This window comes from Manis pentadactyla, chromosome 13, assembly GCF_030020395.1.
Source record: "Manis pentadactyla isolate mManPen7 chromosome 13, mManPen7.hap1, whole genome shotgun sequence".
Lineage (NCBI taxonomy): Eukaryota > Metazoa > Chordata > Mammalia > Pholidota > Manidae > Manis > Manis pentadactyla.
The window spans coordinates 6,965,115-6,982,555 of NC_080031.1; the positions used below are offsets into that span (position 1 = coordinate 6,965,115).

Here is a 17,441-nt window from a genome sequence, read left to right on the forward strand (position 1 = left end):
AACCATTATAGGAATGATAATAAAATATTTATTAATTGCCATGTTAGTACATGGGTCTCAAGTAACATGTTAGGATTTTAAGTCTTTCTTATGCTGTTTCACTAGGATTTGGTTTGGGCACATTTATTTTGGCAAGTTAAAGCAGACCTTTATGTCACATACAGCAGCTTACCAAAAAGGGTGCTCATATGCGCAGCCCCTTAACTTTCAGAGGATGAGATTTTTCTAGAGTCACTTATCCTCAAAGATGATTCTCTTACTAAGTTATTAAGAGCAGGTCTGAGCACTACCTGGACTTTTCATGAGTCCTGTTCCCTAGACTTGCTTTGAAACTAGACCCTGGGATTCAGGGGCTTCCTGGAGATAAACTATGCATCATCCTCATGTAGTTATTCATAGAAAAACTAAGCGCTGGGTTGGGAATCTAGTGGCTGAGCCCTTGCCACTCCATCTCCATGAGCCATTGGCATCAATCTAGAATGAGATGTACATGACGGTGCCCCTGAATGTTTTCCTGTGAGTTGCCTTTTAGAAAATATTACACAGCTTACCTTAACTTGGTCTTTATTCCTTTTTCAATAGTTGATAGATATCAATGATAGTGAATGTAAATGGTATCTTTTGTGTTAAGAATTTCTTGAAAAGAGACTGGAGTATCATCTCACTAAGTGTTTGGAAATAATTTGTCTGTTATTTTGGCAGAATTTGGATTTAACGAAAAGGAAGATGATTCATGAAGGGCCATTGGTTTGGAAGGTGAATAGAGATAAAACTATTGGTAGGTCTAATGGCTGTCCATTTTGGGGAGAGTGTGAAAGGAAAAGAACAGTAAAATTTCCTTTTGCCAAAGAGCAGAGATAACCACACTTTTCAGTTACAGCTGGAAGTAATACTACTTTGCGTTATTTATAATTTATATGGAAGATCTAATTTTTTTTTTTTATGTAAAGGGTGTTAAACATTCATTTAGAAATGAACCAGAAGAACTTTGTCCTGATTCATCCGTTTCTCTGTTATTCTTGTATTCTAGTGACTAAGCTTTCTTTAAACCACTATATCTCAAACTGTCTGTGGTGAAGAACCATTGTTTTCTAGTTCTTGTCAGTCACAGACTGACACTACGGTGCAATGCAGTAATGATGAATTATTAAAAATGAAATTAAAAAAGACAAGAGCAAGTTAATTTTTAAATTTTACTTGATTTTCTCTGTTGAATTGTTACAGGGTTTTTAAAACATCTCAATTTCTGTACTAATTGCCTTTCCTACATGTTTATTTCTAGATCTATACACATTGCTGCTGGAAGACATTCTCGTATTGTTACAGAAGCAGGATGACAGACTGGTGTTAAGGTGTCACAGTAAGATTCTGGCATCTACAGCTGACAGCAAACACACATTTAGCCCTGTCATTAAATTGAATACAGTGTTGGTTCGACAAGTGGCAACAGGTGAGTATGTCTGCTGAGGGATGCTAACCTCTAGGTTCATCATGACGTTGCATAAGATACTCAGTATTAAGTAGCACAACAGGCATAGAGTTTTGTTCCTTTTATTTCTTATGCAAATTAAGTGAAGTTGATTTACTCTTGAGAAAGTGAACTAAGAATTTATACCGCAAAGTTGTTCAGGGTGCCTAGATTCTCTTCTCTGCATTTGGAAATTTTCTGCCTATTATTTGTGTCTTTACTCCATGTTCAAGTCATTGATAGACACCAGTGAAGATAGTGAATTGAAAGGTAATCCTAATGAAAGGTTTTCATTAGAGTAGTATACTTTTTGATTTGGTAACAAAACTGAAGGAGGTGGGTGTAGTTTGGGTTTAATGAAATCATTTTTAGTTAGCAAGTTATACTTTTATATATATTTATATAATATATGTATATATTATATAACACTGAGATCCCTTTTAAAACTTGTTAGTTCCATAAATTTGTGACCTCTTTTCTCCAATACCCACTAAATGTAATTAACCGTTTAGCAAAAGGGTGATTCAAAATGCATGCAAAATGGTCACTGAGTTTACTGATTTAGATACATTGACACCTTCTTGTTTCTAATAAATTACTGTGAACTTAGTGTCAGTTTTTATCATCTTTGTTTTATTGAGGTATAAATATGTATAGCAGAACATACAATAAGTTTGCCAGATATTAAGTCTATAGCTTCATGAATTTTTGCAAAGTGAACACATGTAACTTTTACCTACATTAAGATGCAAAATAATGTGAGGACCCTAGAAGCATTCTTCATGGCCTCTGTAGGTCCTGTTCATATTGTTAGAGTAATTTTTGTCCTGTTTTTTTTCCTAGATAACAAAGCTTTATTCGTTATCTCCATGTCGGACAATGGAGCCCAAATTTATGAACTGGTGGCACAGACAGTTTCTGAAAAGACCGTGTATGTATTAGCTATAGCCACCTTGCTATAATATCTTTTTATTATCCTGAATGTAATATTCCACAGACTTAACTTTGTTTTTGTAATGGGGCTTTGAAACCAAAAACTATATGGAAACAAGCACTTCCTCTATTATTTTAGAAATGTTCCTCTAAGAATTGTTCCTTTTTAGATTGATGTCTCTTATTTTGATTATACACTTTTGAAAATATCTTTTGAAAGTCAAAATTCTGAGAACAAGCAAGTGAAGTATTTTAATGGGCAGTGTATCCATAATGTCCTTAGGTTTTTCTTTAGGAGTTTTTACAATCTCTACAGAATAGTATGTTGCCAAAATAGAGATTTTCCTGGCAGAAGCAGGGTTTTTTGTCAGTTGGTTTGCTTTGGTTTCTGGTTTGTTTTTGTTTTCATTTTTGCTTTCTGAGTGTATTGAAAGGCCCTTTCTTTTTCCTGTCCCTTTTGTATTGCGCCTTCTTTCCTAACTTCCTGCAGCTGGCAGGACCTAATCTGCCGGATGGCCGCCTCGGTGAAGGAGCAATCCACGAAGCCGATTCCGTTACCGCCGTCCCCACCTTGCGAGTGAGTGTGCCTTTGCCTTTGCACTGCAGGACTGACTGTGTGTTTTGGTCAGAAAAGGAATGGATAATTCTCATTTTGTTGCAGTGATGTTAGGCTCCTAATAAAGCTGAAAGATTGTTTTCTTCCTTCTATAGAGGAGACAATGATGAAGAAGAACCTCCAAAATTAAAAGTGGAACATCATGGCATTTCAGTTACTGGTCTGCAGAACCCAGGTAAACTGATCTGGTAAATGTACCTGGAAGAATGTTGTCTGTATGTCACTCATTAAAGGCAAAGAAACTTTAACTCTTCGTTTATGCAGGTTCTGGCATCAGCTATTTACTTTAACAAACCTCACTGTTAGCCTTCTGTGTGCCATCATAACACCGCTCTAAGTGCTGTGTAGTTGACTTAACAGACAATTTCTGTAGCTCATGTGGTTTTTTTCCCCCCAAGTATTTCCTGAATGCTTTATGTTAAAAGTTGAAAGTTTTGCTTAAGGTAATTTTCTTCTTTTTCTGTTTCATTGAACAGATAGAGGTTTGGGATTAGAGGCTCCCTCCATACCATCAAAGCCTCAGCCCCGCTCACTGGGCGCCTCTGGGGAGTCAGAGCTCGATGATTTCTCTGCAGCAGAGAGACAGTTTGCAAAGGAGCAGCATGCAGATGGGACTCTAAAGGAAGCGGCAGTGAATTACCAGATCACAGTCCCAGATCCACACTTGCCTCTCTCAGAAGAACGGTGGGCATTGGATGCACTAAGGAATTGTAAGCTTTATTCACACGTTAACACAGATATTTATTCAGTGCCAGAGTCGTGTAGTGTGCTATGCAGCCATTATGGAGGATCTAAAGAAGTATAAATTATGACTTTTACTTTCATGAATTCTGCAGTTTAGTTGGAAAGATGACAGAAAACCTTCCCTCACCTTTTTAAGTAACAAACAATACAAGTATATAGAAACTGATCTGGTTGTGGGGACCAGAAAAAGGGGGCATTAGAAAACAAGACAGATGTGATTATGGCCTTGAAGGGTGGGTAAGATTCATGTAGGCATATTGAAGAATAGAAGTCAGTCAGACAAGAATAGTGTAGGACTAAAAGCACAGAGGCAGAAAACTCTGAGGCTAGTTCAAGAGCAGCGAGTAGATCACTGGGCCTGTGGTAGACCGTGGAAGTGGAAGGGCTCATGGGGTAAGGTTGGAAAGGCAGAAGACATATGTCTTTGAGCCCAGTTCTTGTGCACCTGGAGTACCTTATTGGGTCCTTCCAGTCTTAAGGATGGACATCACAGTGTATTGAGGGCTTTATCAAACTGAAATATGCTGATTGTCTTGGGAGGTTGTAGGATGCTCCACCACGGCCCATCATTCACACACACACACACACCACACACACACGAATAGGTGGTCCCTGCTGCTGTTAGCTCTCCCCTCCCTCCCTAGCCTGGCTGAGAATTTCTGCTGCAAATGGGATGCATCACACCCCTCAGGTGTATCGGCAGAAAGGCAGAGAACGATGGCTGCCGCTGCAGAGACCCATTTGAATTCCTTGAGCTAGGGTATGGCTGGTGAAAAAGGATGGATCTGGCTGAGAGCTGTGGAAGGATTTGAATGGAAAAAGCTTTTGGAGTGGTGTAGTTACAGTCAGGCTGTGTTAGTGGTCTGGGCTTGAGGCTAGAAGGATTTAGACTAGAATAGTGTCAGGAATAAAAATAAAGTGAGAGTCAGCATAAAACAATTGACTTGTTTGGATGTGAGGACAAAGGAAAGGGAATATTTAGAGATAATTTCACTGTTCTTGTCAAAAGTAAAAGTCAGAAAGGACCACCACTGCCCACTGCTACAATTTCTTTATTTCCTTTTTTTATTTGCCAGCTCAATTTTAAAATGTTGAGATTAAGATAATGAATGGCAAGCCATTTAAGAGGAAGTGATGAGTAGAAAAGTTGAGGTTTTAAGTCTGGAAATTTGGAGAAAGGTTAGGGAGAGATGGATTTGTGTATCAAAGCCATAAGAATTTTTAGCATTTCTCAGAAAGTGAATGTCGAACAGGAAGACAGAGGGTGAAAAACTGAGACCAATGTGGAGACTGTTTTCCTGAAGAAGCAGAAGGTAGAAATTAAACCTGAGTTGAAACTAGGGAATTGGTCAAGTTCTCCAAACCTAATTTATTCTAGATTCTGCTGAATTAACAGTTAAAATGTTTTCTGATGGTTTGACATTGTCCCAGTACCTCTATCACTGCATGAAATACCTCACAGGATACACTTGCCCATTTAAAATTAAATCAGTTCTATTTTCAATGACCTAAGGAAGCTGTGCCACTAGTAAGGTCATTTTTTTTAAAAGCTAATAAATATTTTCTTATCCCTTGAAATTATGCATGCTACCAAATCATTGCAATTAAATTTTATTACAAGGCAGTTTTATTGTCTTCTTTGCCATTTAAAGAGATGCTTTGGATTATTTTAAATGATGAAATACATGTTTTCTATATCTAATAAAATTAGAAAAATAATGCCTGTTTGCATAGAGCCTGCTTCTGGGAAAGCAGACTTTCAGGATTTTTTTAAGGATTTTAAACATCCTTTTAAGAAGTACCTTTGGAGTATTATTCCAGTTATATGGAAGACATAAAAAATAGAAGTAGGCACAGTATTGGTTACTTAGCAGTTCTAAATAAGAGTACCTCTCCTTTAAAAATGCTTTGATCTTTTCTAGTTTAATATTAAATCTTCTCTACGTGATCCTTTATTTCATTTTTCAACAAAAGAAGAAACGATTGAATACAATGCATGTTTTGATTGTATGTTACTAAAAAGGTGCTTTCTTTTAGAGATAATTGATAATTCCACTAATTTAATATTGGCAGTCTGAAGTTAGAGTTGTGAATGTGTGTTTTTCCCTCTTCCTAATCTTTTAGTGGGTTTGTTGAAGCAGTTGCTGGTACAACATCTGGGTTTGACTGAGAAGAGCACCCAGGGAGACTGGCCGTACTCTCCAAGATACAGAACAGCCTCTCCGGGGGTGCAGGCAGACAGTGGGACCCAGAACTCTGAGAATATTAAAGCCTGTCATCCTGGTGAAGGGCAAATGCCCTTTAGAACTGGAACTGGGGACATTTCAACTTGTTACAGTCCACGGACTTCAACTGAATCTTCTGCTCCACGGGATTCAGTAGGACTGGCATTCCAAGAGAGCCAGGCAAGTAACGTTTTAGTAACGGACCACATGATTGTGACCCCAGAGATGCCTCCTGCAGAGCCGGAAGGGGGTCTTGACGAGAGTGGAGAGCACTTTTTTGATGCCCGTGAAGCACATAGTGATGATAATCCATCAGAAGGCGATGGAGCAGTTAAAAAGGAAGAGAAAGATTTGCGCATCTCAGGCAAGTTCCTTTCATATTTAAACTTCTATTTTGATCATTGTTAACTGTCAGTGTGTGTTAATGGATGTTGTTTGGTATCAAGCATTATTGTGTGTGTGTGCATGATTCATGCAAAAAATAATTACTGAATCTACTCTGTGCCAGCCTCCATCCTAGGTGCTGGGAGACATAGCATTGAATAAAACACAGAAATAAAGCTACTGTTTTCATGAGACTTAAGTACTAGTAGAGGAAAGGCATGGTAGTAAGTAGATAAACAGATGTCAGATAGTAAGAATTAGGAGGAAAGATAAGTCAGACTAAGGGTTGAAGATGAATGGGCAGACAGGGTGATCAGGGAGAAGACCCCTCACGAGGTGACATGTGAGTAGAGACCCAAGTGAGGGAGAAGCGAGGGCACCAGGAAGCAGAGTGCTGTGTCCCAGGGGCACAGTGCGCAGGCCGCAGGGCAAGAGCAAGCCGTTTGTGGGTAAAGAATGCAGGGTGAGGGAGAAGATGCTAAGGGGGTGTGGAAAGAGAGGTATTTGGTAGGGGAAGTGATGGCGAGATCATATAGGGACCACAGTTTTCGGCTTTTAACTTTTAAAATGCTAACCAATGAAATTATTCCAAAATTACTATGGAAGTTCGCTAAGCTTAGCTTTAGCCTGAAATGAGAAACGTCTTATGTACTTAAAACTGAACTTGAGAACCTGGGAACTAATGGCTTTTTACCCTCTTGAGTAGCTTTTAAAGTTGCCAGCATGGCGCCCCATATCCACTTCCCAGTGTGACGATGGCAGCACTGACCTCATCAATCCGTTGTATCTCTGTCGCTAGGAAACTATCTGATCCTTGATGGCTATGACGCCGTGCAGGAGAGCTCCACAGATGAGGAGGTTGCTGCCTCGCTGCCCCCGCAGCCCGTGACAGGCATCCCCTCGGCAGACTCTGCCCACCAGCAGCCACATTCTCCCCAGAATGCTCACTCTGACGGGGCAGTTTCACCGTTCACCCCAGAATTCCTGGTCCAGCAGCGCTGGGGAGCTCTGGAGGATTCCTGTTTTGAGATCCAGAGTCCCTCCCCTTGTGCAGATTCACAAAACCAGATCATGGAATTCATTCGTAAGATTGAGGCTGACCTTGAACACTTAAAGGTACTTCAGACTTCAGCATCCATGGGTCTTGGTTATAAGAAACACACTGAATAGAGAGGAAGCACAGAATGATTAAAATGCTCATGTTGATAGACTTGATCAGGTTCTAGATGGTATGTTTTCCTTGACCACTGCCCATGAATGACCTGATGAAAAGCTTCAGTCAGCATTGTCTTACCTGGTTACAGATCACAAGAACAGAACAAGTTGTAGCTCTAAAAGTTGTGTGTTCGTAGGAGTTTCCAAGTTTAAGAACCTACGTATGATCTGAGTGATTGGTTGGCGTCCATGAGCAAACGTGAGCAGCAAGCTCTCAGTGGGTGTGTGTCATGAGGATGTAGGCTGGGAGATGCTGTTGCTTGCTGGGCCCTGTTGGTTATCTGTGAATTGTTAGATGAGGCTGGTACTTTCCCAGATGCCATGACACAGAAATTGGCTGCAGTGGCTCCTGCAATCTAAAACCTAGGCATGGATGGGATTCTTATAAATTGGTCATTGAAGATACCACTTTATTAGCTGCTACCTCAAAACTGACTTGTGTGGTAATTTCTGAGAAAAGGGCTTTATCTTAAAGTTTGCATTTCATAGACATAGCTGCTAGATCACAAATTTTTCTCAGGACATGGTTTAGTTTAGAGGCTTTAGGGAGAGAAGTAAGTGTTCTTGGCCTTTTAGCCAAAGACTGGTTTCCCTTAGTTTGTCCTTTAACTTCGTATGATAGGGTTTCCCCTCCTCCATGTGACTGTATGTAGTGTCATCCTGTGGTGGATGAGAGGACATACCTGAATGGTCCTTAGCGGGCGGGTTGGCTTCAGCATAGTTCCTGCCACATGCGGGACCATTTTCAGGGTGACCGTGGGGATGGGAGGGTCACTCTCTCCTCTACCTTCTTTTTATGTGAGAAAGTTTTATGTTACTCACTCAAGGGAGAAACAGGTAAAAAGAATGAAATTTATTCGTTTCCCCCATTAACAAAATTTTTACTGATGATAATACTGACATTTGAAAGCATGTACATGTCATATAAAAAAATTTTTTTTTATGATGTTCAAATGACAAACCTATGGGCTTTATTTTACAGAAGGTGGAAGAAAGCTACACCATTCTTTGCCAAAGGCTGGCTGGGTCAGCCCCCACAGACAAACACTCAGGTATGTGAAAATTGTGGATTCCAGATTCTGAAATCATCCTGCCTGAGCAAACACTGGATGAAATGACTTACCATTCTTGAAAGTGGAAACCTTCTGAGATTCCATTTTTCTTGGCTGTCTTTAAAAAACTACTTGTCTCCAAACATCCTGTGTCAGGCAGAGGCTGTTGTCTGCTGACCTGGCTCTTCTGTCCTAAGAGGGCTGCGGTCGCCGCTTCCCATGCCGTGTCCCCTCTCTGTCATTCCTCGCCTTTGCAGAAACTGGAGGCAGAGAGGCAGTGAGCGTGGTAGAGCCTGGGTTCCACCTGAGACCTGCAGGGCTGCTGGGGGCCAAGTTCCCCTCAGGCCTCGCTGTCCTTTTGTGTCCCCTGCAGGACGAGCAGTGTCTCTCCCTGACTGGACATGGCTCTGTGTTCAGTGCAGCCATCTGCGTTCATCAGTTTTATACTTTGGGATGAGGTGATTCTGGCCCAGAAACAAAGCTCTAACCACGCCCACAGATTCCACAGGGGCTCTCTAAGTGTCAGTTTGTTCTTCTTAATTTGATCTCCACCTATCTTTATTCTTCCCAGATAAAAGTTAGAGCTGCATGTCCTGGAGGGGGACTGAAGGTTGCTGGGTTCTGAGCATCGGCCACTGTATCACCACAGCCTGGCTCCAGTGTGGACACAGAGAGAATGCGTGACAGAGGACCTGCCCGCAAGCCCTCTGGGGTCAGCCATGCCCCAGGGTGCCCAGAACAGGACTAGTTCTTCACAGTCTGGCAGCTGACTGGTCTGTCAGGGAGAGAACACCATTCTCTCGCTCTGCTCTCCTCACTATTAGAAATTCATTTTTGATTCAGAACAAAAAACCAAATGTATAGAGCTTTGGGTGTAGGATATGAAATTTTACTTAGACTTAAGAAAAAGAGAAAATCAAATGTATTTATTTGACTTCATTCCGTATTTGAAAGCACATTTAAATTTTTATTTTGCCATGTTTTGTTTGAATTGAGTAGTGAGAGTTTTAGCCCTTTGTGTTTAGTACACACCCAAGGATCAGTCGCTCCTGAAGCAGAGTTCAGGAAGGGGTATTAGGAGGTTGGGTAGAGAGAGGAAGAAGAGGAGGAAGAGAAGCAGGGAAGAGGAGCATCTAGCTTTCCCTAAACTGTATTCCAGGCCCTCTGCTGTCTAGTGGGCTGCTTCTCTGAGGGTCACCTCAAAGACATAGTGTGCCTATGGCTCCTATGCGCGGTGTGCTGCCCAGGTGGGCAGAGGTCAGTGGGCTTCGTCCTGCCTGAAGCAAGCACCTCTTCTGTGTTGCTGGGATCAACCCCCAATTAACAGAAATCCTCAGTGTACTAAATAACAGGCACTTGAAAATGGGTGTGTATTCTTCTATTGTTTTCTTTTTCTATTGAGGGTTGGGATTTGGGAGGGAGAGGAAAGCAAATTTTATTTTCTTGACTATAAATTTGTTATTCATGGTATCGTTTCATTTTTGTAATTATACATTAGACTTGAGCACTTGTATAAAATTATCCCTGCAGATTGAGCAGGACGTAAAAGCAAACAAGTGGAGATGCTTCCGATGGTGGCAGGGGTGGGGGATGCTAAGGAAGGGGGGGATGGGAGCGGGTAAAACAGTTTGTTTTGGGCAGGTTATCTAACTGAATCACTACTGAGTTGAACAATGGCTGTCATTAGCCACGGGTACTGCTGATTATAAGGCCAGTAAAGTTTTAGTACCTGGAGGTTTGACTCTAATTTTTGCACTGATGGTGCCAAAGGGCTCTTTGAGTTAAAAGGAGAGCCAAGAGTGGAGTGGAGAACGCTGTGGTGGGGCAGGCCGAGCTGCTGCTCCTCCCAGCTGCAGAAGCACTTCCGACTCCACTGCTGGAGCTTTTTCCGCACTGGTGCATGACTGACCTTAAAAATTGCAGACCAGAATGTACACTGGATACTGCGGGCAAGGTGTTGGTAACCGCCTGCTCTAGGATGAATAATAGTATTGGCAGCACCCTACACAACATGTTTCAGAATTATAACATTGTAAAAACTTGAGAACTCCATCAGTTGCAATTGGCTTTCTCTGGTTTTCTTTGTGCATCAGGTGTATATGTTTTGGAGTATCTTTGCCAACTAAAACTAAATCATTTGTCAAATCTTAAAATTCTGTTAATATGCAAGGAGTTCATCCACTGCTGGTATCTTTCTGTAGTGCCCCCTGAACCCTATGGGTGGTCAGGATGTAATTTTATTCTTCCCTACAGTCCAAAATACTGGACTTCCTTTTTTGTTTTTTCCTCATCACAAGGGGTCAGGATTCCCAGCTACTTCTATAAACACCACTACAACTTAACGAGCTCATCTGTGTCCAGATTCTTGTTTCTGTCTTTTCAAAACTGATCTATGTTTTTCAGTAGACGAACTTGGATTGCTGGACCTCATCTATAAATTAGAATTATATTTTGAGTCATAGACCAAGTATAAATTAAATCAGAATGGGATTAAAAATTTTAGAAGCAGAAGCTAATATATAAGTGAAGCTCGGAACTTGAACTTTCTATTTTCTCTTAAGGGAAGCAAGTAGAAACCAAATGGTGACATTGTGCTGCTGGAAATAATGTGGTCACTCCCATAAAGGGTTACACACTGGTAACCTCTCCATACTAGTACCGTCAACAGGCAGTTAATCAGGGGAAAGGTAAATACAAAGAGAACTTTCCTCTGAACTTCAGACAGTACAGGGTAATTGCATAATTCTCTAGCACTCATTTAAGAAGCTCTGTAGCTTGGTTTTGATTTCTCTTATAGCTCAGCCATTATCTTGTCCTTAGCAATTAACTTGCTTGTCTTTTCCTGCAGTTTAGCCTCTCCTTGGAACAAAACAGGGCTAACTGGAAAAACACTTTGACCATAGGTCTAGTACTTAAAAATACATTCATATCTAGATTTTCAAACAAAGCCCTAAAATAAAGTCTCACTGAAAAGATCCCACAACTTCAAGTGTTCTTTTTATCTTAACAGCTTAACTTCTTCCCTCCTCCTTCCCAACTTGGCTTCCCACACCTTCCATTTTTATTTTGGCCATTAAAATTCCTTCCATTTGTTACTAAATCTGCCTTTCAGGATGATGGAATTAGGTATTCATCCTGTCTTTGAGTGAGACTGGTTACCACTGAAGCTGTTTTTTCAAAATTATGTGACTAGAAGTTGGCATCTTCCACAGGGAAGGATCCAAGCACGGCTGTTAGACAGAGCCGCCTTCCCAGAGCAGGAGACCTGGGTGCTTGGTACTGAAGCCGACTGCCGTGGCCCTGCGCTCTCTCCAGTGGGCCTAAAAGTTCCTATGCTGTTAAGTGGCTGATTACATTTGGAGCATCTTCTTCCTTTTGAGAGAACATAGTTAAGGCAAATCAGCAAGCCCCCAAAGTGCTGTAATTTAAAACCATGATTACAACTCTAGAAGCCGTATATTTTGCATACTTTAAAATCAGCTAACTTGGACTGCTTGAGTTATCTTGGCTTTTAGACCTTAAACTGTAACTATCGATTATATAATACTGCATGGAAGGTGTATTTCATAAGCTTTTTTGGCTTCTGTATCCTAAAACACAAAAGGTGAGTCCCTTTAAAAAAGGTTTTTTATTTGTTTTTGGAGGTGGGGGGGAAGCTAATGTGATAAGAGAGGAGAAAAACCCAATTTTTTTTCCTTTTAGAAGCTAAAGAAAATGATTTTGCTTCCTGTAAATTGTCTTTTACTTGCATACTTTTTTTTCCTTTTTGATGGTGAATTTGATGTATTGCGTGGAGCTTCTAGATTCCAAACTGGAAACTGTCTTCTCTGAAGGTGGCACAGGATGTTATTTTGAGCTGCTAGAACTTTGGTATTTCCTCCCCTGCGTATCACAGCGCCGCTGAGACCTGTGTGTAGAGGACCTCAAGATAGGAAATCAGCAGGACCTGCCCAGTTACCTTTCTGCCGGCTAGTTTTTTTTTTCCCAATATTACAATTTTTGTTTTGTAAGTCATGTTTTGTCTGACCTTTCCACCCCTTTTCAAAGTGATCTGCAAAATTGTTCTTTCCTCAAGAAGAGTTCCTTTTGCCTCATTCCTTATTTCTTCCCCACTGGTACTGATGGTTTTGACAATAAATTGGTAGGAAAAAAAGTACCTCCTAGAAGGAAGCCCTGTTCACCATTTCCAGGTGCCAATGGCTAAGCAGATGTACTGCAGAAATAACTGTAATGCGCACACTGTTGGTTACTTTTAATAAGCCTCTTCCTACTAGAACATTTTATTTTCCTTGTTCACCATACAATCATGTACTCTATAACAGAAATTGCTTTTAAAGAAATCTGGAACTATCTTTAAAAAAACTTTATTAATAACCATGTATTTTTACTGATCACATTTTGAAATGCCTAAAAGACTTTATTGTTCTAATTATCCAGATGTACCTTTGTAAAATAGCTCTTCTATGAATTAGCTGATACGGCTGTATGTTTCTGGAACAAAATATTGGTCATCTAAAAACTTTCTGTTTTCTGGGGCCTGGGAAAATAGAAAATGAGAGTTCAAATATTAAATATGCTTAAAGGAACCAAGTATGTGACTTTTTATTTATATTCTTGTTGATTTGTCTTGTACAAGGTTGTATTAGAAAAGTTTAGGTGCTAAGGAGGCCTGAATTAATCTTATTGGCAACAACCTTGCTGTTGTTAGAGTATCTTTACTAGTGAGACCAGCCATTTGGTCTCTGTGATGTGTAGACTTCATGAGGGCACTGGCAGCTGGCATTGCTCCAGCTTCTGGGGCAGAGCTGGCATTTTTTTAACAGCTTAATTGAGATAGAATCCACGTATTACACAATTCACTCATTTAAAGTATATGATTCAATTATTTTGGTATATGTATTTTTTTAATTATAAAATGCATGTAACATGTAATTTGTCATTGTAACCACTTTTAAGTGTATACAGTTCAGTGGCATTAATGGGGCAGCTTTTATGGTTCACTTGAAAATAACTTTGGTTTAATGCTACCCTAAATAAAAGTATGATGTCTTTATTGCATTCTTATCCCCAATGCTGGACCTCCTAAAGTACCAACATTTTATGCTTTTATGGATCCCATTTTAACTCTGTAGGCTCACTGTGTTTGGGGATTTTTTGTATGTTGGTTTTGACACAGAGGTATAATTTGATGTATTCTTGGCTTACTGCTTCAGTTTTAAGTCATTCAGGGCATGTTTGGCTGGTGTATCTAATAAGCAGAACAAAAAATGCTTAGTTTTTTTTTTATTTTGTAGAATCTTTTAGTTAAACCTCTTAAAAATTAAGGATATTCAAATATGCTTTGCAGAAATTAACCTGTTTGCCCTCTTAGCTCTCGTTATAAACGTAACTGGTAGAACAAATAAACGCTCATACCATTCTCACTTGCTCCATGACGTCCACCTTCTAATAGGAATGGAGAAAGTGAAATCCTGTCTTTGCACATGAGCGGTTGCTCCCACTTCTTGCTGTCCTCTTGCAAGCCAAGTGAGTGGGTCACCAAGGGTTTTAATACTAACCTGAAAAATAAGAAGATTCTGATGAAAATGTTGCTTTTCATTTGTGCCTGATGTCTTCTTACTATGACACATGTCGTAAAACATTACAGATGCACAGCTAGATGTGTTTCCTGTTTTTTTTTTTCTGTAATGTCAAATATAATTCTTGTTACTAACTGAAAACACTTCCTCAATTTCTGCTGTCAAGGAATGTTTGTTTTACCACCTCTTATTACTATTGAGACATCATCATTCCCTGAGCACCAGCCTAGGTCTTGGTTTGAAATCATTTGAGGTAGGTAGAGCTCTCTTTCTATTCCATCATTTCCCCTCATTTGATTTGGGTGTTTGCACCTACTTGTAATTCAAGTTTTTTTTCCTCTACAGCATTTTATTTCAGTGCATCCCTTTCTTTGTACATGCGACCACAGTTAGGGCTGCTTGAACACATTCTGATCTAGACAATAATTAGGGTACATCTTGGTAATCTTTAAAATTTTTGGAGAAGTATCTGTGCAGAGAAATTTTTTTCTACTGCCAGTATTTTAAATATTGGAGGCAGGTAGCATGAAGAAGTACAGTGGTTCTCAATCCTGTTTATCTCAGGACCACTTTACACTTAAAAATTACTGAGGATCTTATTTATGGAAGAGCTTCTGTTCATGTAGATTATGTCTATTGATATTTATTAGAAATTAAAATGGGTTTATTAATGAGGAATGAGAAAAATAAAAACATTAATTCAATTGAAAGTAATAGTAAACCCCGTACATGTTCTTATGGAAAATTACTATATTTTCACAAGAAAAGTATTTATTGAGAAGAATGTTTTACAGTTTTTCAAATCTTTTTAATGTTTGGCATAGTAGAAGAAAGCTAGATTCTCATATCTACTTCTGCATGCAGTCTGGTGTGGTATGTTTTGGTTGAAGTATGTGAAGAAAATCTAGCCTTGCACAGACATATATTTTTAAAAGGGAAAAGTATTTCAATCGCCTTTGCAGATAATTGTGGATATTGTTCTTTGATTGTTCACTGAAACTTTAAGGCAGTTTCTTAAAAGATAGCTGCAATGTGGAATCTGAGGCCATTTCAATGAAATTTTATACTTTGATAAAATCTATCAGTCCATTTTATACTTAAAATGTGTGAAGAATAGAATCTTTTACCAAGGCATGATTCTGAAATACCCAGTTGTAGTTATTTGGAAATTATTGGTGTACTGAATTATGCAGGTCTTCAAATGTTGATTCATTTCTTTATATAAGATTTAGAAAATTGCATTTGTTAATGATAGCTGATCTTTGAAAACTCTCATGTGGTGGGTACAGATTTCCAAAAACTTCTAATTTTTGCTTGACAGCTCAAGTTTTATCATTGGCAACAAATAGAGTTGTTTTTCTTTAAATGACAGGCTCACTGTGTTAATCTGTGAGACATACCTGCCAGACATTCACACCTGCATAGCCACTGCTTACCTGCCATTCTTTCAAATTCAAGTGATACTGAGACAAAAAAAAAATTGGCTAGTTCAGCTGTCAACTCAAATAATTGTGCAAGGCTGTTCCTCCAGACACACCAGGGCACCTTGGTGTGAAGCAGATTCCCATTCCATCACAGAATAACAAAAAGATGCCTACTCAAGCATTGAGATTTAGTAAGATTGTTCACTTCTTCTGCTTCATCAAAGGCATTCCAAGTGATGCTGGCAGTGTTTGGATTGCCAGTGAGTGGCAGTGAAGAAAGCAGTGGCTCCTGGTGATTCTTGGTGTGCCCTGGATCCGGGATAAGCCGCCTGTAGCTATCCCCCCCGGCTGTTGGCTTTTGTGCCATCAAAGCAGACGCTAGTGTAGTGAAAGGCAAATGGTGTCAGAGTCATTTCAGGGAGATAGTTTTGACTCCTAAACCCCCTGAAAGAGTCTTGGAGATGCCCCGCCGTTTGCAGACCACACTTGGGGAGCTGTTGGTGGTGACAAAGCCTGAATTTAGGCGAGGGGATCCACTTCCAACTCTCCTCCCGACCTCCTGTGTGGCCTTGAGCAGCCTGCCCTCCCGCTTTTCATTTTCTCATCTATAAATTGGGGTAGATAATACTGAGCTTTAACAGAATTGTTGTGAGGGATAAATGAGAAATTACCAAGCATATGATTGGTGTCTCTCCAAAGTTGGTTGGTTTTTTTTTTTTCACTCTAGGATCTGAGTACTTAAAGTAGAGAAGTTGAAAAATGATCAGTGAATTGAGAACATGTAAACATCTCTCTTACTAACAGCCATATTTCATGTTTCATAACAGCTCTGTGTGTCTAAACCCTAGTCGCTTGGTGGGAGGGGGGGGCGTGTGTGTGTTTATATGTGGTATGTTTGTTCATTTTTGAAAAATTCGTTGCTAGCCTCTGTTACACAGCTGACCCTTGAACAACAAGTGGAGTTAGGGGTGCCAACCCCATGCAGTCAAAAATCCATGTGTAATTTTGACTCCTCAAAAACTTAATTACTGATAGCCTCCTGTTTTCATATACTCTATTCCTACAATAAAATAAGCTAGAGAAAAGAAAATGTTCATTCAAATTGTTGCAAACCTCCAAAAATATTACCAATATATTTATGGAAAGAAATCCAGATATAAGAGGACCCTTGCACTTCCAACCCATGTTCCAGGGTCAACTATACTTCTTTTTGTCTAGTTGTTCATTTAAATGCAAAGAAAGGGGAAGAAAACTTCAATTTAAAAGAACCTCAGTGTTAGCGAAACCTGTATATTAGACTTGGGCTGTTGTTACAAGGGAGTGGGGTGTGGCGGTAGGAGGTATGCCAGAAATTTCAATGATCACATGAAACCTGTGCTGCTCATCTTCCTAAAAGCCCCCTTCTGTGTGCGGTGCGCCGCTACTACCTGGGTTCATCTTCCAGTTAAAAGCTAGATCTTGGTAGTTTGGTAGTTTCAAAACACCTTTATTCTCTTAAAATATATGAGCTGCTTTCTTTTTAGTTAATGGAAGACTTGAGTTATACAGTGGTCATATAATGAGAGTTTGTGTTTTACCTTCTTAAAAAAGCTTTGATTGTCACACTAAAGGGCACAGGCGGTTTTCATATTCAAATCATGGTAGTACTTTGAGACTTACAGCCCAATAGCTGAACCTATAGCCCAGACATGGCCTGAAGTCAGTGTATGGTAAGTTTCCTGGAATCTCTCCCTGTCTTCCTCTCCTCTCCTTAGAGAGAGGGCTAGACACAGGACCAGGAACACAAGACCAAAACAAACAT

At 39.9% G+C, this 17,441-nt stretch overlaps 1 protein-coding gene across 3 annotated transcripts in view; it reads left to right on the forward strand.

The window, feature by feature from the left end:
* The window catches only part of ARHGEF12 (Rho guanine nucleotide exchange factor 12), a 129,292-nt gene extending 116,069 nt beyond the window's left edge, over window positions 1–13,223 (forward strand). For all 3 annotated transcript variants that reach the window (XM_036887648.2, XM_036887649.2, XM_057490745.1), the window contains 10 exons: window positions 703–778; window positions 1,283–1,450; window positions 2,312–2,399; window positions 2,892–2,978; window positions 3,113–3,192; window positions 3,494–3,727; window positions 5,886–6,350; window positions 7,170–7,486; window positions 8,568–8,637; window positions 9,209–13,223. In XM_036887648.2, coding sequence (XP_036743543.2) covers window positions 703–778; window positions 1,283–1,450; window positions 2,312–2,399; window positions 2,892–2,978; window positions 3,113–3,192; window positions 3,494–3,727; window positions 5,886–6,350; window positions 7,170–7,486; window positions 8,568–8,637; window positions 9,209–9,219 — 1,596 coding nt within the window. In that variant the 3' untranslated portion in view covers window positions 9,220–13,223. The remainder of the gene's footprint in view (window positions 1–702; window positions 779–1,282; window positions 1,451–2,311; window positions 2,400–2,891; window positions 2,979–3,112; window positions 3,193–3,493; window positions 3,728–5,885; window positions 6,351–7,169; window positions 7,487–8,567; window positions 8,638–9,208) is intronic.
* Window positions 13,224–17,441: the final 4,218 nt, after the last annotated feature.